This window comes from Peromyscus eremicus, chromosome 4 (assembly GCF_949786415.1).
Source record: "Peromyscus eremicus chromosome 4, PerEre_H2_v1, whole genome shotgun sequence".
NCBI classification, from domain to species: domain Eukaryota; kingdom Metazoa; phylum Chordata; class Mammalia; order Rodentia; family Cricetidae; genus Peromyscus; species Peromyscus eremicus.
In genome coordinates, this window is record NC_081419.1 from 7,089,247 (window position 1) to 7,110,432 (window position 21,186).

At 47.0% G+C, this 21,186-nt stretch overlaps 1 protein-coding gene across 1 annotated transcript in view; it reads right to left on the reverse strand.

Moving 5' to 3' along the window:
* Garnl3 (GTPase activating Rap/RanGAP domain like 3) overlaps window positions 1-19,251 on the reverse strand; it is a 67,750-nt gene extending 48,499 nt beyond the window's left edge. The window contains exon 1 of the mRNA XM_059262205.1: window positions 19,022-19,251. Coding sequence (XP_059118188.1) covers window positions 19,022-19,251 — 230 coding nt within the window. The remainder of the gene's footprint in view (window positions 1-19,021) is intronic.
* Between the last annotated feature and the right edge of the window lie 1,935 nt (window positions 19,252-21,186).

Genomic DNA, 21,186 nt, shown 5'->3' on the forward strand with positions numbered 1-21,186 from the left:
CACAATTGCCTGGGAAGAGGGTGAAAGGAAAAGTATGGGCTCAGGATCCCCAAGGCCACGTTCTCAGCACAGAGGAGATCTATCTGCCCAGAGGGACAGAGGCAGGAAACAAGAGACAAAGACAGAGGATGAGGGAGAAGGGGAAGGGAACAAGGGAAAGGGGGTCAGAGGTATTTGACCTGGAGGGACAGAGGACGCCTCTGGATGGAGAGGAGACAGACGTGGCACATAGGCAAATGGCAGTTTATAAAGGTAAAGAGGGAAACCCCGTGTTAGGATGAGGTGTTTAATTTTGATTGGGCAGGTTAATTAGGTGACCAAAGGGGGCTTCTGATTGCTGGACTTCAATACTTTGATAGCTGGGCCTTGTTAGTCTCAGGAGGAGGAAGGGGCCCAATAAGGGAACAGGCCTTGGTGGCAGCTTGAGGACTGTAATCTGATGGATTTTAACAAGGCAGAGGGAAGGGGGAGAAGAGCAAGGCCTGCCAGGGCCATGCTCACCACACTTGAGCTGGCCAGAGTCCCTGCAGAGGGAACCTTAACCGAGGAACTGCCTCAATCAGACTAGCCTGTGGCCATGCCTGTGAGAGATTGTCTTCATTGATGACTGATGGGGAAGGCCCAGCCTGCTATAGGAGGCACTATTGTAAGAAGGTGGCCTGGGCTGTATAAGCCAGCTAGCTGAGCCTCGGCTATGAGCAAGCCAGTGAGCAGCGCTTCTCTACTGCTCCTGCTTCAAGTTCCTGCTCTGTGTGAGTCCCTCAATCACAGACCGTGACCTGGAATTGTAAGGTGAAAAAAACCTCTTCTTCCCTTAGGTTGCTTGTGGTTAGAGTGTTTTTACCACAGCTACAGAAAAGCAAGCTAGAACAATGGATTTAAGTAAAGATAGAAATACAGAGACTCCAGAGAGCAAGGGTTTCACAGAATTCAGAAATCAGCTTCTGAACCCCAAGCAAGAAGCATTCTGGAATGTGGTGGGTCTGCACCTCGTCTGTATCTAGGCAGGAGCCTTTCCTGTGAGCAATCTGTGGTCTGTTTCCTTATCTAGTAGCTGGAATGGAGAGGTCTGGGAGGACCACAGAAGGTACAACAGGATTAGGCTCTCTTAGAGAACTACAGAGAAGAGTTGCAGTAGGAATGACCTCCCTGGGCTGTGTGTAAATGAGAAACAGCACACTGAAGTCACTAAGCATCGGGTTTATCTACTGCAATAAGCATTTTTAATTTTTTTCCATTTGGTACTGGGGATTGAACATAGGGACTTGTGTGTTCAAGTGCTCTATCACTGAGCTATATCTGTAGCACAGTTTTGTTTGTTTGTTTGAATTTTCCATTTTGGAATACAGTCTGGCCTTGAACTTGGATTTTTCTTCCTCAGTCTCCAAAATAGCTGGATGATAGACCTGTACCACTAGGCCCAACATAGTAAGTCACTTTCTGTGCTGGATGCCTGGGGAGGAGGGGCTTTCTGACATAGCTACTTTGAATGCCCCCTGCAACCCAGGAAATAGGACTCACGGCCAGGTCCCACATGAGCAAGCTCTCTGTAGCTAACTCGAGGAAGAGTAACGTCACTTCCATAGAGGGGGATGTAGAAGGTACACAAACCAGGATGACTCTATGTCAGGACAGCAATCCACTGCCTACTTTAAAAGCAATTTTCCTAGAACACAGCCACACCTACTCATTATGGATTGTCCATCTGCTTTGGCATTACAGCAGTGGACTCGAGTAATTCCAACAGAAACCCTGATGACTTAAAAAGTCCAAGCTATTTACTAAGCGGTTCTCAAAACAAAACCAAAAAAGCCACATTGCTCTCCCCTGTAGCAGTCTCAGGAATCCCTACAGTTGGTCTCAGGGCAACCCATAACCCCACATTCCTAATATCCACAAAAACACTCAACCTGACTCTCTGGGGAGCTTTGTAACAACGTGGATTCCCTGGTCCCGTTCCCAGAGGCTGTGTTCAGCCCATCTGCCAGCCAAACAAGTAGCCCAGGGAGTTCTGCTGCAGGTGGTCACAGGTAATGCTTTGAAAACTGCTCTTCCAGATGCTTCTGGAATCCCTGGAAACCTGCTAACCATGCTATAGCATGTTCATAAGGAAGCGCCAGGTCTAGGCCAAGGTTTCTGTTGGGAAAATTGGTGGTAGGAGATAAGTGTCTTCCTTCCAAGCACTACTACAGCCACAGACCTGGGTTCCGAGCTCTCTGGACATCAGTTCTCTCATCTTTAAATTGTGGGTGAAAATATCCCATTATAAAGGATTATAAAGAACCCATAAGGAAAAGCAGCCAGTGTGCTAAATGGACATTTATTACATGAAAGCTCATCTGAATGTTTGCTATTGTCTCAATTATTAATCTCCATTTCTCTCAAGTTTTTAGAGAGATCCAGGAAGGGGCACTTGGCATAAATAATTAACTTTTAAAGGATTTTTAAATAAAACTCCTTCCCTCATGTATCAGTAAGAGAGCACCCTGTCTAAGCAGCAAGCTTCCTGGGGAGCAGACTGAGGGGAACACACCAATGTTAGCACCTGATCTCCTCGCTAAGAGTGTTGGCCCAGCAGGATGACTTCAGTTAGAAAATAGTCAAGACCTACCATCACCATGGCAGGAGGATAGACAAGTGAAGCCTGGTTAGAGTGGGCCATCAGAACCAGGCAGGTGCGGACAGGAACCAGGAAGCTTCCAATTCCCTATGTGCCATGTGGTCCGGGCTCTAAATAGCAACCCTTCTGTTTGAGCAAATTGATGTGTAAGGATGCTGGATCACGCTTTGCAAGCTTGCACAGTGCGGAGGACCTCCATGCTAAATCTCTACATATGGCCTGGGATGGAAGCAAAGCCTTCCACTCCACAGATAGGCTAGACCAACTGTCATTATGTAAGTCAGATTCCTGGAAAGCAGGACCAGGCCCTCTGCAGAGTCAAGAGCTGCCGAAACTGAGTAAGGAGACCAAGGGAGGTTGGTGGTTCCCTCAGCTGGCCCTGAGATCAGTGCCAACACTCATAATTGGCCAGATCCATGCAGCCAGGTTCCTGTGGGTCTCAGACTCAGTTAATGGTTAAAACCATCAGCATCAATAACTACTCTCCGTGGGTCAGGGAAGAGATTGTGTGAGAAACACCAGGCAGTTTTCTGAAGCTCACCAGTAGCAGAGTTCAATGTCAAGAGCTCCAACATAGGCCTCAGCCCCCTGACAAGCACACAGCAGGGCACAGATGGCAGGGGTCCCCCACTGAAGGCCAAGGGGACTTTTTAATGGTGCCAGACTACCGACTGAGGCTTGCAGGGAGTCCAGGGTTTCCTAACAACAGTACCAGAATAGCTCATGGCATACAAGAGACCAGAAATGCTTTCTGAAATACACCAAGAGACACAGAAATAGATGTGATTATAAACTAACTTCTAATGACGACATACAAGAACTCTTCTAGTGAAGGCCTGGCCAGAAAGAAGGGAGCAAGGAGGGAGGCTTCTGGAGTGAATGAATCCCCAAAGTCAGAGCCCTTTGATTCTTTTATTTTTAATGTGTATTTTTAATTTTTTAATGTCCGCGAGTGTTTTGTCTATATGCATGTATGTGTATCACATGTGTGCAGTTCCCTTAGAGACTGGAAGAGGGCACTGGATCCCCTGGGGCTGGAGTTATTGATGGTCGTGAGTTGTCATGTGGGTGCTGGGAATTGAACTCTGGTCCTCTAGAAGAGCAGACTGTGCCCTTATAGCTGCTGACCAGCTCTCCCCAGCCTTTTTTTTCCTTGAACACTTTGAAATATGATCTTCACATAATATTTACATGTCTACTAAACTTTGAGAAAGGCATGTATCTAGATCCTACCTGGTTCTTTTTTTTAATGTTTACAAAGATATTTTAATAAGCATATCAGAATGGCAGAAGGAAATGGGAAAAGGGACATATTTTACAGTGCAAAATTATTATGCAGAAATTTAAAAACATCCAATTCATAATTTTGAATGCCTACTTAAATATTACTTCAAATACATTTTAAAGCTCAACAGATTTTGTTGAACTGAGTTACAGATTCTGAAACTTATTGAGAATACATCATAAAACATTATGTATTCCAAATGAAAATGACAGTGCTTTGCTAGGACCTACATAACTACTAACAGAAACTTTTCTTTTTGAGACAGTGTCTCAGGTATTCCAGGCTGACCTCAAACTCACTGTGTACTTGATGATGGCCTTGAACTTCTGATTCTCCTGCCTCCACCTACCAAGTGCTGAGATTACCAGTGTGCACCACCACACCTAGTTTATGTGGTACTGGGGCCTACCTGGTTCTTTAACACAAAGAGTCCTATGATAATTCACTGCACAGTTCCAGTCACCAGTAATCACTACTGGTCTTTAAAACTGCTGCTCGGAAATGAAAAGTGGTGACAGTTACAAATACTGGAGGAGATGTGGAGCTAGACCACTCACTCACTCACTGTGGAAGAGGCCAATTTTGATTAAATGAAATATGCAGTTACCTTATAACCAGCAATTATATTGTGGGGTATTTATTTCAGGAGAATGAAAATATTATACCCACAAAGACCTATGTAAAATACATTCAGTATATGTTTATTAATAATAGCTTCAAACTAGAAACAATCCAGATGTCTTCCCAGGGGCAAAGAATAAAACACACTGCAACACATCCACACCTTGGAATACCACTTACCAACTAAAAGAAAACACAACCACTATACACAACAATGTGGTTGACTTTTGGGGGAGCTACAGTGCATGGATTTAGCCAATCCCAAAGGTTTCACATTTTTCTTCATTTGTTATTTTCAGAGATAGGGTCTCACACAGTCCGGGCTGGTCTTGAACTCACTATGTAGCTAAGGATAACATTAAACTCCTGATTCTCCTGCCTATACTTCCTGAGTTCTGGGATTACAGATATGCACCACCACTCCTGACTTCATAAAGCATTATTGAAATAACAGGATTCTGGTTATCACAACCCCTACCTCTGGGGATGGAAAAAAATTTTTTTTTCCAAGACAGGGTTTCTCCATGTAGTTCTGATGCCTGTCCTGGATCTCGCTCTGTAGACCAGGCTGGCCTTGAACTCACAGAGATCCGCCTGGCACTGCCTCCCCAGAGCTGGGACTAAAGGTGTGTGCCACCACCGCCAGGCTCCTGCTCTATTTCTTATCTGTGTTGCAAGACACAATCATTTACCCATGAGATCAAAGTGTATGTAAATCTGGGGCAATCTAAGAAAGACCAATGGGTTTCATTACTGTTTCCTACTGAGATGCTGTACTCCAGTCATGAAAGACGTTTCCAGTGCTGTTCTCTGTGTTATTTCTTACCACAGCTGCATACAAATCTATGATTATATACCAAAATACAGAGTTTAACTGAAAGTTGGGTACACTGGTACACACCTGTAGCTCTAGCTTCCTGGTAGGCTGAGGCAAGAGGAGTGCTTAAGTTCAGCAATTCAAGGCCAGTGCAGGCATGGCAAAATCCCATTTCAAGGAAAAAGAAAAGTTTAATAAAACAAAACAAAAACCCTGTAGAGCTGGAGAGATAGCTTAATAGTTAAGAATGTTTGCTGTTCTTCCAGAAGACCCAAGTTTGGTTCCCAGCACCCACATTGGTGGCTCACAACCACTTGTAATGCCAGTTCCAGGGAATCTGACACCTTCTAACCTCAAAAGGCACCCAAAGACATGTGCCATACACTCACACACATACACTACATATACAAATAAAAAAATGTATCTAAGCCAGTGGTGGTGCACACCTTTAATCCCAGCACTTGGGAGACAGGGGAGCTCTGTGAGTTTGAGGGCAACTTGGTCTACATAGCCAGTTCCAGGCCAGCCAGAGGCTACATGCTGAGCATCTTTCTCAAAATAAGAAACCATCACCAACAAAACAAAACAACAAAGAAAGAACCCTATATCTGAAACTGTGTGTGTGTGTGGGGGTGCTCATTGTGGGGAAAACACTTGCTACATGAGCACTTACGTTCACCCACATGAAGCTTAGCACAGCAGCATACATCTGTAAACCCAGCACTGCAAGGGTGGATCCCAGAGCTCATTGGTAGCCAGGTTCAGTGAAAGATCCTGCTTCAAAAAAAAAAAAAAAAAAAAAAAAAAAAAAAAAAAAAAGGTAGAGGAAGACAACCACCAGAGGAAAACAAACAACTGGCAGACCTTTGGCCTCTACACCACACCCCTGTGCACACACACCCATGTGCACACACCCTTGTGCACACACACCCATGTGTACACAATCCCCCACATGGGTATGCACACATAAAAAACAAAACTAAAGCCTGTGCATCTGCATCCATATTTTTTCTCTCCTTCAACAAACAGCCACTGAGCACCTACAAGATACCATGGAGCAGACAGGCGCTACACCCAAGAGGCATATGCTCTGCTCTCATGAAGCTCAGAGTCCACAGCCCATAGGACTTCCCAAGGGATGGCTATCAAGCGCCTGCCTCTAGTACATCCAGTCTGTCTCACATTCTAGACCCAACTTTTCAGTGACAATGTTGGCTTATGTGAGGTCAAGACTAGAGGGTTTTTGGATCAGAGTATAATTTGTTTGGGAGAAACATTGCTCCACATGGAATCTATAAATGATGCAACCAAGTGCTAATATAAAAGCCTATAATCAGCCAACATCATATGTTGCTACCCATCTCGCTTAACTGCTTGAATGTCTAAGGAAATCCCTTTGTCCTGGTTAGTTTTTATTGTCAACTGGGACAACCAAGAGTCACCTGGGAAGAGGAAACCTCAACTAAAGAATTGCCTCAACGAGACTAGCCTTTGGCCATGCCTGTGAGAGATTGTCTTCATTGATGACCGATGTGAGAAGGAACAGCATGCCATGGGTGGCATTATCCCTAGGGCCTGGGCTGTATAAGAAAGATAGCTGAGCATTCAGTGAGCAAGTCAGTCAGCAGCATTCCATGGTTTCTGCTTTGGTCCCTGCCTCCAGGTCCCTGACCTGACTTCCTTTACTGATGGGCTATAACCTGGAAGTGTAAGCCAAATAAACTCAACCCTCCCCCAGGTTGTCTATGGCCTGAGTGGTTTCATCAAAGCAACAAGAGATCAAGCTAGACCACTCTTCAGAGTCTGCCTCTCCAGGTCTCCGTGCTTCTCACCTGGAATTCACAAGGTCTGCTCCTAGCTGACCCAGACCTTAAAGAGAGACACACTACCCAGAGTGGACTCTTCTACACAGTGCCCCTTGCCAGAACTGTTGCTGTGCAGTGGGCCTTGTACTTGGGCTAGTTAGACATGCAGAATGCTAGACCCCACTCTGAACCTGAGGAGACATTATGTAATTCTAAGCAGTTCTCCCAGGATGTATAATCACACTGAAATAGCAGGAGCACCGATTCTAGAACTTGGTTCCTAACCCCATCTTCCTGTCAAAATCAACTGAGGGGGCTGGAGAGATGGTTCAGTGGTTAAGAGCACTTGTTTCTATTGCAGAGGGCTTAGGTTCAGTTCCCAGCACCCACATGGTGGCTCACAAACATCTGAAACTCCAGTTCCAGGGAATTTGATGCCCTCTTCCCACCCCACGGGCCAGGTACTCATGTGATGTACATACATACATACATACATACATACAGGCAAAAACCCATACACATAAAATAATTTTAAAAATCTAAAAAAATAATTTGGACTTTTTCCTTTGATTTGTTCAATTCTGAAATATTTCAAGATAATGAATGATAAAGAATCATACAATGAATACTATAGATACATGTGAAACACTGGTGAGCCTCTCCCTGGCCCCATTTTCATCCTTCATTCTTCTGATACAGCTATGAACTGACCAGGTATCTACTCCCAGCCCACATTTCTCTACCTCTACAACCAACAGAAGCAGTCTACCACACTCCATCACACATACTGATTTTTACATAAATGAGCATCTTACCACGCATAACTTTCTGCAGGTAGCTTCTCTGGTTGAACAACATGCTTAGGAGGTTTGTATTGGTGACAACTGTAGCTCTAGTTTATGTACCTGACCCTGGTACAGCATCCTGAGCATCACTTCCGGACGGCATCTCCACTCTCCAGTGTCAGACACTTCTGTTGCTCGTAACTTAAAAATTATGTTTATTGATGTGTCTGTTTATGTACATGGATGTGCATGTGCCAAGGTGTATGTATGAGGGTGCCAGAAGACAAATGGTGTGAGTGGGTTCTCTCCTTCCATCATGTGGGTCCTGAAGATTAAACTTTGATCTTTAGGCTTGGCAGCAAGTGCCTTTCCCTGAAGAGTCCTCTTGCTTGTCCTGCTTCTAAAATTTAAACAATGCTGTAACACACACCCTTGACAACAGGGACAGGTGATGCCCCAGTTATATATCCAGGAGTGGAACTGTGGGGTCAGGTCAGGTACACTGTTACATTTCCTGCCAAGGGGCAAACTTCCTTCCCACCCTCCTCTCCTCTGAGGAGCTCATGAGTTCTACTTACTCCATATCCTAGCCAGCACTTGGGCTTTGGAATGAAGGGTAGGCCATATTGTCTCAAGGAGGAGTGGTTTTAGTTTGCTTCCCCAAGTTAGCTGAGGACATTCTTCCTAACCTTACTGGCCACTGTGCTCTTTCCAGAGCTCCCTATTTCACATCTTTTACCCACACCTTTCTTATTTGTTATGGTCTTTTCCTAACTACTCTGTAGGGTTTCTATCTTTTTAATACCAACCCTTTCTTAGTGAATGAATTACAAATATCTTCCAGACAGCGGTTTTCCTTTTGTTCCTGGTCTCTTCACTGATCAGGCTGAAAATCTCAAATGTGAACGTAGATACTTTCAATCTCTTCCACATGGTCTTAATTTTTCTGACAGATAGAATGCTTTGCCACCATGATGTTATGCAGTCTTGTTCTTTCCCTGTAAGAGTTTTAAAGTTTGCTCTAAGATTTTTTTTTTGCCTAACTACAGAAATGCCCAGTTCTCACCGCCACCTCCTTGGTACGCAGCTTCAGGAGTGGGATCTATATGTACCTGCAATTTTAACAAAACTATATTCCATCCACGATATATTACAGCCAGCCTGTGAAACAGCCAGGCTCCTTTCTCACCCACCGGATGCCAGCACAAGGCATTTCCTCTACAAAACCCCAGAAACCACCTCCTCTCTGTCTTCCTTCCTTGGGTGGAGGAAGAATTTTGGAGACGCTTAGGTCTAGAGATTGATGCACCATCTGGTGTCCAGCCCAGTATCTGTGACTGAGTGTCCTTTACCAGTGACTTCAAAAAGCTTTCTTTACCCACGCCATGCCCCACGGCTCTCCGGTCTTCCTGTTAAACAGGTTTTTTCTATATCAAGTTGCAATCCATTGCTGCTTAATTTCCGCCAGCTGCTCCTACATCTACACCCTTTCGTTTTTCCTAAACTTCTTTCCATCACTTACACCCCCGGCCACCTGTCTAGTCTGGCTCTGCTCCCCTCTTCTTCCAGCCACACAGCCTCCCTCCCTCTTCCTTCAACTTGCTGAGTTTCTACTTGCCTTAGGACCTAGAGTGTCCTCTCCAAACTTCATCTTCTCCATACCCCCTTTCCCTAGGCTAGAAATTACAAAGAGGGATTTGATTAATATCTGTCTCTCCACCAGAACTTAATCCTGTTGCTTCTGTTCAAGGCTGAATCCTTAGCACTTGACATAAAAAACCTGGCACAGAGTTAGCCCTTAGTAGGGTTTTTTGAATAATGGATGAATGGGTCAATGAATGCGTGCACACGAGACAGCCAGCCCTTTGGGGCCATACAAAACAAACTAAGGTCACTTCTATGGCAAAGTCTTCCAGATGCCTGAGAATGGCCATGTCCTGGAGGTTGAGAGTAACACTGGAGATAAGGTCAGCTACACTGCAGAAGTGACCAAGAATGAGACAGGACAGACACACAGACCATTTCAGAGCCCTCTCGAGGGTCAGGCCTGGCGAGACAAGCCCTGTGCTTGTGACGGCACAGGTGGTTGAAGTGAGCTGAGTTACATAGTGCATACATGAAATTTGCTTTTAGTCGGCCATAAAAACTGTAGAAGTGCCTCAGGTTAATCTAAAAAATGTCTTCCGATGTTTATACAAGGCCAGTTCTGTGACTGAACAAAGGCGCTATCACAATGACCAAATGTCATTTCATGACAAAGCTCGTGTTGAGATTGGTGCCTTTCCTAGGCAGTGAAAGCAACTGAGACTGACTGACATCAAATCTCAATCACCTGCAACCATCAAAATGCGCCCAACTGCTCCACTCAGGGTGCCTGCATGTTGTGCATACAAATTATAGCTTAGTGAGAACTCTGGTCCTACAAAGAAAACAGAACTAGGACACAAAACTTAGATGAACTAATGTCTAGACATTTGGGGAGGTTGTATGCTCATAAAGGTTGCCTGATAATTACTTATCTCTGTCTAGCCCACAAGTAACTCTCTCCTTGCCCTTTGGCAAGAAGAGCCCCTTCACAGGCCTCAGTAATGACAACAGGATTGGATCACTGACTGAATCCAACACATGCTGATCGTGGTACTCCCTGTGGGATGTGATGAGAAGCGGCCCATGAAAGCACTTACGGTGGTGTCTGAACACAATAAAAACACACCTGTGCCCCCCATCAAGCAGCCGTGTACTAGAGCACCAACCAGCCGGAGAAGAAAGAGCAACTTTGTGGAAGTTGTCGGAGAAAGCTAAAATTTGCTATAGTCTAAAAATGCATGTCACTTTGGAAAGTACCTAGATGTCAGGGAAGGAAAGCTTCCTCCACCATTCCTTCTGCTCTCCGCCTGATGCCGCCAACTAAACTGACCAAAGGCACAACAACAGAGTTAGAAAAAGCAAACACAGCCTCTTCTAATGTCATACAAATGGAGGCTTGAAAGAAAGAAAAGAAAAGAAACACTTAGATTTGGGGACCTATTACCACTTTAACAAAGGGTGACACACAGTGAGGAGACAGGACACCGTGGAGAGGTGAAGATGTAAAACTGGTGCTGGCAGGGCTACTTAGTAAGGCTGGTTACACAGATTCATCCAGTGGAACACAGCTGTCCTCCTGTTCAGGAGAGAGGGGGGCAGCTGCACATGGGGAGAGGTAGGCCCTGCTTCCAGTGGAGGAAGGGAGAGCTTCCTGTGTTTGTTTTTACTCAGTTACTTTCAAGTCCAAAATATCCCTTATGCCAAAATGGCATATTTTGATCCCTCATAGTCAATACCAGTATGTCAAAAATATAGTCTCAAACAAAAAATAGTTTGCTGAGCTGACATGGCTGCTGCCTTGAGGTAACCCAGGAGAGAGATGCCCCAGGCTACCTTCTGAATGATTTCTGTGTTGTATTTGAATGTGTGGGCTGGATTAGGTCTACTCTGCTGACCTGCGCTCCGTTTCCCTACAGGCACCCGCAGACCACTCTGTGGGAAGCAGCCAGCTCTTTCTTTGGTGATTTACAGATCAAACAAGAGACTACAATGTTTTCCAAAATGCTTGCTCTGAAGCGCCTCTGACTCAGAGACTCTCCGAAAATGAAACTTTGAAACTCATGGCACAGGGTGTTTGAGAGAAGGGAGGATGTTCTTTAGAGTAAACATGCAGAAATACAGGAGACAGAAGTATTAGGATTAAGAACATGCATTACTCTAAGGGACAACAAGAAAAAGCTGGTCACTTCCTAAGGTCAAAGTGGGTCTACAAAAATGAGTTCGGTAAAGGTGAATTTTGGGCAGAGCCGCTGACGTTTAAAAAGCACACTACTACGTGATCAATATTTACACTGTGTCCTTATGGTGTTCTGGTTCTGGATTTTGAGCTGAGCACCCCAAATGAGTTTCTGGTCCTCATGGAGTATAAAACTGGAAAGAACGAGACTTTCCAGTCAAAGGACTGCCATTCTTAGCAGTGGCATAACCTCCTTAGGGAGAACGGAAGCTTCTGGCAGTTATTCCTGCAGGGGCTGCAGAAATACTTCTGAGCTCTGGGCATCCAGAAAGGGGCCAGGCTGTCCTCACAGAGAGCGAGGCCATCTTTTTGCCTGTTTTTAGGTCACATGAAAAGGCAACCAATGAGTCCTCTTCATGTGCTTCAGCAGCATCGTTAATTCCATGTCAGTGTCAGTGATTTATTTTCCCCCTTCCACGCTGGCCACCTCCCTGCTCCCCGCCCCGGACTCCTGAGCCGACAAACATGACCTCAATGTTAATATAACTCCTCACAGCAAACCCCCAACTCAGATCTTTCCATCTCAAACCATAACTTTCCACTGCTGAACAGTTCCACACATACCCCAGCAACCCCCAAATATGACACATTCCAAATCAGACTCTCTCCTGATCTCGTGAACCAGACTGCTACCCTCTGTCCTGCATTTGAGGGCACTCCTTTCCTACCAGTATCTAGCTAATGACCGGCACCGGGTTCTCCTCCGCAGCATCACCTTTTCAAAGCCGTGTGATATATCCATGTATCTGGACTTCATTCTTCAGAGACAGTGCACACACCCGCTTCAAAACTCAGCAACGCAAGGATGCAAGAGGAAAAATCTCCTTCTCCTGCTCCTACTTGCCTGCCCACAGCAACATGGATGGCTTCTCGTCTTCCTGTCAGACATTCTGATGCACACATTCTCAAAGAAGAGCAATACAAACCCACCTTCTACCTTCTTTTAATTTATTATTGGTGTGTGGTTTGGTATGCTGGGGTCAGGGGGCCAGAAGAAACTCTGTGGACTTGGTTTTCTCTTTCCATCTCTCCATGGGTCGTGAGGATGGAATCCAGGTGCTGCCAAGCTTGCATAGCAAACCTTTCACTCACTGAACAATTCTGTCTGTCCTCCCACGTCTAGTTCTGCATGTGTGTGTATGTATGTGGGCATGCCTGTGGAGGTCAAAGGTTGACATCAGGTGTCTTCTATAACCACTCCCCATATTATATATTGAGGCAAGGTCTCTCAATATAAGCCAGAGCTTATGGATTTGGCTAGTTTAGCAAAGTGGCAGTAGGGCTCTCCTGTCTCCACTTGATGACAGGCAAGCCACCATTCCTACATCTGAACTACACTTGTGTGGCAAGTGCGTTCCCTGCTAAAGTCACCTCGCAGCCCACTCTTTGCTTCTCTTAACACAAAGAGCAGCATACTCCAACCAGACTTCTGCAATTACAGGTTCCTCTCTGTGGGGTCAGCCAAACCAAATATCTACAGCCTCCCATTTCTCAGCATCAGTACTGCACATGTGCAGACCCTTTTCTGTTCTCATTCCCTAAACAACACGGCATAGCACATATTTACATAGCATTTACATAGGGTTTACAGGTGGTATCAAGATGATGTGATGTACTGGAGAGGAGCTGTGCACGTTATAGGCAGACGATGTCTATTCAATGCAGGGATTTGTGTCTGCAGGAGGCCAAGTGTCCTCGAATGAGTAGCCATGGAAAACAAATCATAAGTGCCCACACAACCCTGCTCATGCCCTTGTTGCAGTTTCTGCATGGTGTAGCTTGGTGGCTTTTCCTAACCCAGTAAGGCTCCTGTATTCTTCCGACTACGCAGTCCTCCACTGAATGAATGTGTCCGGTTTTATCCAGTTAGGCGGTCTCCAGCATTTTACCACTGGGGAAGACACGGTGGCTCTGCCTGGGGACCTGTGCAGCAACTGCAGCATCCTGCCTCCTCTCTGCTCTTTCCACTGTCCCTGCTTTAGCTTTAGCATGGACTTCCACAGTCCCGAAGCCTCCTGACTAGCCTCTGTGCTTTCTATTACCTGTCACCTCACGAATATTAGCGGGCACTTCTATGTGCCAGGGACTCAGTGCTGACAGGGGAGGACAAATGAATGAGACATGGGAGAAAGCAGCTCCAAAGCATCCTAGCCTTTCTCTTCTCCTTGGCTGCAGTCAGAAAAGGAGTGACAGGAGTCAGGCAGGTGGATATAAAAACACACATTTCCTTATTGTCAGTGTTGTGCTGGCAAAACAGGCCAAGTTCTACAGCTGAACAGGCTCCTCTGCTTTTCCTCAAGTTGAGACTCTTGAACAACCCTAGGGGAGGGATGCATGTGCAGAGGGACAGATGGTTGCTCAGGTGGTGGCCAGGAGAACTGCTGTCTCCTGACTCTCTCGCTCCCACAGGGACAGATAGACAGGCCTCTATGCCGCCTCCCAAATGGGAACAGGAGGCAAAGTAAAGTAAGAGCCCCCGGCAGCAGCAGACCCACAAGAGTGGGGGCGACTGAGGGGCCGGCCACTTGAGATGCCCAGTCTCCTCCTGTAGTGGGGAGGGTTTAAACGTAATAAACTCACCATGTTAAAACCCCTGACTGACACATCTCCCCAGCTACCGGACACAGGTCAGTGGACATCCTAGCAGCCCCCAAACACCCCACACCACAAGTCAGCCTCTCTCCTGACTCCTTTAGCAGGACTGCCACTCTGCCTAGTGACTCAGGTTAGGGCCATCTCCTATATCCTCTTTTCTCATAAAAAGACAAAAAGAAAGGGAATAGAATGTCCCTAAGTATAAACAAAAGTTACCACCCAGCACTGTGTTTTCACCAGGAGTACATGTCATCTTTCAGAGCCTTTGAAAGCTACTCTTTCTCATGCCTACATAAAATATTGTTCAGCAGTCCATCTCGGTGACAAACTTTCAAATACATGGCAATTTTTGTCAAAAGATCAAAAGTAAACTATCACTAAGTCCTGGCAGAGAACTGAGTCTGAATTACAGACTTTCCAGAAGCATACTGCTATTGCAGTGGGAAGCCCACCGGACAAACAAGAACCGGAAGATAATGGAGGGGCACCCTAACTGAAACGCCTTCCTTCCCGACTGCCATCCTTTTAGGGAGCACAGCCCAGAATGGCATCCTCCTCACAGCCTCCTCTGCTCTCCCTACAGACTGAGCTGTGATACCCCGTGAAGCAGTTTTATCTCATGGTCTGATCAGTCATAGATTTGAAAGGTGAAGAACACCCCAGAAAGCTGGTCCCCCTGCATTCCCGACATACCCTGCTCTCAGGTATGTCCCGACTTCCTGATCAGCACAGCCAACCAGCTCTCACCACCAAGGCTTCTGCCACAGTTGTCCCCTTCACCCTGACCCCTGCCTCCCACCACTAGGAATTCTCAGTAAAGAGAGTCCATGATGTATGGTTTTGACAAAACCTCCCCAGTTATCTTTGTGGAGAGCCATACTACCTCTCTTCAACCACTGGCTTTCACGCCCCAGTCACATCGAGTGCTTTTCTTCTCCGAGGCTGCTCTGCTCGCCAAGGTAAGGACTCTCACATTGGCCCTTGATAACTGGAGCCCTCCCCCAGAGTCTTCCAGCTGGGGGGGAAATGTTTTCCCTCGAGTCGCAGAGCTGGCTGGGATCACACGGCACTAGCAGGTGAAAACCCGTGGTAAAGGAGGTAGAGCTGGGGATGGGGGGAGGTAAGAGGTGGGAGAGAAAAGAAAACCACCCTGACAATAGCACCGGCGTCCTTGGATCGTGTGCCAGAAGCAAGACCTTGTGCTGTCACCAGCCTGTCACCAGCTTTCTCCCCTCCGTCCTGCTCAGCTAGTCTGAGTCGGGTTTCTGGGACTGACAGCTGACAGACAGACCCTTCAGTCCATCTCTTACTTCCGCTTTCTCACTGAACACACTCGGGATGTGACTTGTTCTCTCACACACCCCTTAAACAAACTGCTTGCCTCAAGGCCCACTGAGAGCCTCATGATGCTCCCAGAACTCAGTCAGCATCTCCCAGCACGTGCCCACTCTGACTTTCCACACTTCCTATTACTTTTTGACAACTAAGCTAGCCAGGACACACTGTCCCTCAATCCCATCCCAGGACAGTCCTGTCTGTGCCTTGCTCATGTTGACCTTGCCTCCTAGAACACCCCTATACACCTCTGCACTTTAATTATACTAAAGAGAAAAGGGGGTCCCGCTCCTTTTCAAGTCCATTTCACATTCCTCAAGTCTTGGCCCTATGCCTGCATATGCAAGGGTAAACCTCTGGCCCCAACAGCGTCTGCCTCACGTTCTCAGGCTGGTTCTGTCTTAGGGCCACTTATTGGTGATAAGACCAAAACTACCCTGAAGCCAGAGTCAGAACCCTGAAGCTCCCTTCCTTGCCTCCCCATGCACATTCAGGGCCATCCTAACCCTCCTCCAAAACACTTCTGAGCCCACCATTCCTGCTCCCTCAGAACACCTACCCGCCATTAGGTCCATCTCACTTAAACCTAGCTGCCCACTGCAGCCATTAGCTTCCCAGGATGCACATCTCAACAGTCTCTGCTCTACTCAGAGTCCAGGCCCAGGTTCCTCAGAGCTTGGCTTCTGTCCACCAGGCTCACTGCTCACCACTCTACTACTATCCAAACCAGACTGCTCAAGGTAACCTACCACCCAGGGGGTCTTAATGATGCTCACTTTTGGAAAGGTCTCTCCACACCTACCCAGTAAAGTCCCCAGATTCCAGCTGCTTATCCCACTGAGAAGTCATTAAACACCCAAGTTACCAGCACTGGTGTAAACCCAACTTTACCTTTACACCCCAGTGCCCAGTTCAAGGCCAATCACCACAAACAGGTGCTCAGGAAACTTTTAAAGTTTCACCAGAGGCCTTTGCTGGCAGAGAACATTAGCATTAGCAAATACCCAGCACTGTCCTGGTCAACTCCACTGACATCCACTGACAGGACTCGCTATTACCAAAATGCGCCGGGATACTGATATTCCCCTGGTGCACCAAGGTTAACTGGTGGGCACGGACTAGACAAACACAGGATCAAATCCCCAGTCACAACTACACAAGTCTCTTGACCTCTGAGTCCTCCACTTCCTTGTGTGTAAAGCATAGTTAACACTATATAACTGTCTGGTTTTGGTTTTTGGATGACTGAATAGGGCGAATTTAGGCTGCTTTCCAAAGACTCCAGGTAGAATCACTTTTGAGTCTTGTCTGTCCCTAGTACAGCCCTTAGCCTGATCCATCCGTTCCTATGTGGAGATGGAGGATTGCCTGTGAAGGCTCTGAACTCAGCAGGTGTCACTCTGCAGCTCCACCAGGGCCGGAGGTTAAACAGATCCTTCCCAAGGGGAACCCAGCCACCCGACTAGCAAAGTGGCCCACCCAGTGACCACAAACACCACCACCACTACCTCCTCACCCCCACCCCCACCCCCACGAGCGCTAGGCCCCGCCCCTTGCTATATTAGCCAATAGGGCCACAGAGGTTGCCAGCTTGGGTGGCTCCCTTGTTGGTTTTCTGACTCTCCAGCAGCCTTGCCCCACCCCTTCGTACTTTACTGTGTGGTGCTGGGGAACTTGTAGTCCACAAAGAAGGCCTCTCTGGCTCTGCTTGCTAGCTGACTCACCTGAGCTCTGTTTCTGAAGGTCTTGGGTTACCTACTAACTGCATGCCAAATTCCCAGCCCTACAGAGCAATGCAGCGTTGGAGGCCCAGCCCCATCCCTGTGGCCACTGTAGGCAGCGGCAGCCCTGGGTAAAGTGAGTATTAAAGTACATCCTAAAAGTTCCATTTCAATCAAGGTGACAATGAATTCTCAATCACCTAAGAGGCAACTTACGGTGGTACGGGAATGGCTTTGAATGGCAGTGGTGATGCACACCAGTTTCACTGGCAATCAGCAACTTCCCTCTGCATATTGTCTTTCATATCTCCTCTGAAGAGTCTCAAAGCTATCAATGGCTCCCACTGCTTAACAGAGTGTTCAGACCCCTCAGCTGGGCATACAGGGGCTTCGGGATTGATCCATGCATATCTCATCATGGTGGTTACAACTGTCGTTCTCATTGTTGGCTATGAGAATCATCTGGAGCTTGTGACCAATCCTAGACATCAAAACTTTGGAGGGACTGTGGGGACTTCTGTAGCTTCTCCAGCGGTGACTGCCATGCACAGGCCAGGCTGACGGCTGACTTATCATCCACCAGGTTTGTCAGCACTGCTGGAACACACCTTCCTGGATGTGAGCCTTTTCAGTGCCAGTTGCCAGTGTTCAGAGCGGCCTTGGTTCCCTCCTCCTGCCTGACCCAGCTCCTCCCACTGGCTGAGCTCAGCCCTCACCATCTCCCAGCACTCACCTCCCCACTAACACTTTCCGCCGCTGCTTCTCCTCTAGCTCCTTGGATATGCTGTGAGTTTCTTGCAGGTGGGCATCTGAAAACGTCCCCTTTCACCTTCTCCAGATCCACAGAGTCCCTGGGGGATTCTCAGGCCTAAGTTGTTTCTTAGGCTTCCTGGGGGATTCTGACCCATGCCCGTCCACCTGTTCTTGACTTCCCCAAACCATTGGGTACAGCAAATCTGATGAATGTGTGTCGGATGGACCAAGCATCTCCTCTGTCTAGAAGCCAGTCACACCCCTGTACCGAATGTCATTGACTCCTGTGGAGTGCTAAGCTCCCCTCTCCTGTGACACTCTCATTAACCTTCATCTAACAAACATCACAGCCTGTGACAAAGGCCTGGGGCTCGGGAGCAATCAGGGACATGCAGAGCAACCCCAGGCATGTGAGAGTCCACCAATGTGTTAGTTATTTTACAGTTAGCATTAGGATTTCTTCCGAGTTACACGTGTTTTTTTTTCCACATGCAACTTGATAGTGAAGGGTAAAGAAGATATCTTTGGTTATACCCCAGGATGCTGCAGGTACACAGAAACATTTCCTAAATAGTTACTGAATCGAGACAACCCACTTCATGGCACATTTCCTAGCCTGTTAGAACTCTTCTTTGCAACAGTACAGGTGAATGAGCTGTTAAGTCCCCTAAGGCAGGACCTGGGCCACCCTGCTCATTATGCCTGACACAAGGCTTGGCCTGCACAGATGCCCAGTGAATATTGCCAAATATGTGAGTAAAACATCTCAGAAGAAAAATTCTGTCAAGCCCGCCACCCCTGCCCCCATGTGCAGAAATGGTGAACCAGAGCCCCAGCAAGACACTCCTTTTACTTACTTACAGGTTGACCTGGGACTCTAGTTCAGGGTCTTTTGTTGGCCAAGTCTGAAGGGGCTGGATGCCGAAGGAGAGAGATGACTTCGCTTTCCAGAGGAGGGTTTGTGCCAGCTGACTCCCACAGGACCCCTTGGTCAGCGGATCCATTAGTGGGCCTGGAGGCTGAGATGCTGTGCTGAAGCAGAAGAGGATGGGAAACGTGCTGAGAACCAGAGAAGACTGCAGGTGCACCATAGCCCGGTCTGGAATCTACCCCCAAATGGCCTGTCTGTTCAGGAGCATCGAGGAGGACACCAAGGTACAAGAAAGCCCCACGTGGCCAGCAAGGCTGCATCATGACCTGTCTGTAATGTTGCTGCTCAGGAGCCTGTATGGAGGAACTGCTTGGGGTCAATCCAAATCCCAGCATACCCCTCAACTATGATTACATCACCCATACATAAGTCAAAAGGATCTTCCTATGATCAGAGTGTCCCTGAAAGGTTGATACATTGTCATTTAATCCCCACTGTGAGTTCTAAGAAGGTGGAGACATTCTGACTATAGCATATAGACTCAGAACCTTTGGGAAGTGGTTAGGATTATATCGGTCACTGGTGTTGAGCCTCCATAATGGAATCTTGGTTGCCTTAAGGAAAGCAAAATCAGAGGCACACACACACATACACACACACACACAAAGAAAACTTGCACAATATCAAAATTCTCCCAGAAAGAAAAGCATCACCACGTAGACCCTCATATTTTAATCGGAACTGTGAGCTAATAAAGTCACCCAGCCAACAGTTCCTTGTTATGGTAATGAACAATTCATATCTAAAGATCCAGTGGGTGTTTAAAAAATCACCAGCTGGAAGAGCATGGTGGCACATGCCTTTAATCCAGCACAGGGGAGGCAGAGACAGGTGGATCTCTGTGAGTTTGAGGCCAGCATGGGCTACAAAGAGAGTTCCAGGATAGCCAGGGCTATGCAGAGAAACCCTGTCTTGAAACCCTACCCCCCCAAAAAAAATTACCAGCTTATTTATGCAAAAGGCAATACTGTCTGAGCAAGGAAAGCTATGTCTTGAATGCTTTGGGAGATTGGCAGTGGTGGGGCCTAACGCCGTCACTCTCACTGTCCGGCAGTACTCTTGGTCCAATCCGTTTTTAGTTTAAACGACCATGAGGGATGGAGACATGGCTCAGCACTCGCTACTCTTGCAGAAGGCCAGACTCTACTCCCAGCGCCCACATGGCAGCTCACCACCGTCTGTCACTCCAGTAGATCCAGTGCCCTTTTGACCTCTGTAGGACCATGTACACAAATGGCACATGGACATATATTCAGGCAGAACATTCGTCTATATAAAATAAAAAAATCTAAAGTTTTTAAAGCTATGGATAGCCATAGAAAGGGCTCAAGACCAACAACAAAACCAGAGACACCAAGAACCAAATTCTTCACTCAGGACTAACAGCATCTAGCGTGTAAGCAGCACAGGCCTGCTGGAGTGATAAATGCACCGTGCACAGGCATCTGCACTGAGAAATGCATTCCTGAGACCTGTCTGCTTTTCTCTTACGGCACAAAGAGGGCAGTGGGACAGCCAGTTCTGAAAGAGAGGGCCACATTGCCTGTAGGCAGCAAGTGTTCCCTCTGACTGCAAGGATTTCGATTATCAGCATCTTACCCACCTCGACCTCAAGTGAAAGACAAGCCAACTGAGTCCAATTATTGGGAAAGGGAAAAAAATAAGAAGGGAGAACATGTCATTCAGGCAACTTGAGTTCTTGTTCTGGGGACATGGTTACTCATGTTTGGTTCAAAATATACCATTTTCTTAATCCCTTTTAAAAAATAAGAGAGCAATCTTTAGTAGCATTTGGCCAAGAGGTCCTTTTTAAACTCTCTTTCCCTGGAAAGACTGTGACAAGGTGGAGGGCAGGGGGCTGGATGTTCAGGCGGTGTCATCTGTGTCTCCACCAGAGCCACATGCCTGGAGGCTAAGGGAAGCGCCTCCTCTGGGTATTTGGACTCAGACAGCCACCGTCCACTCTGAGCTGCTCCAGAAATGCTAAACAGGTCCCAGACTGAGACATGCTAAAACAAAGAGAGGTCATTCTAGACCTATGCCTAATGAAAAAGGAATCCACCCGTGCCCCAGCTGTCCCTTTGACATTCTTAGG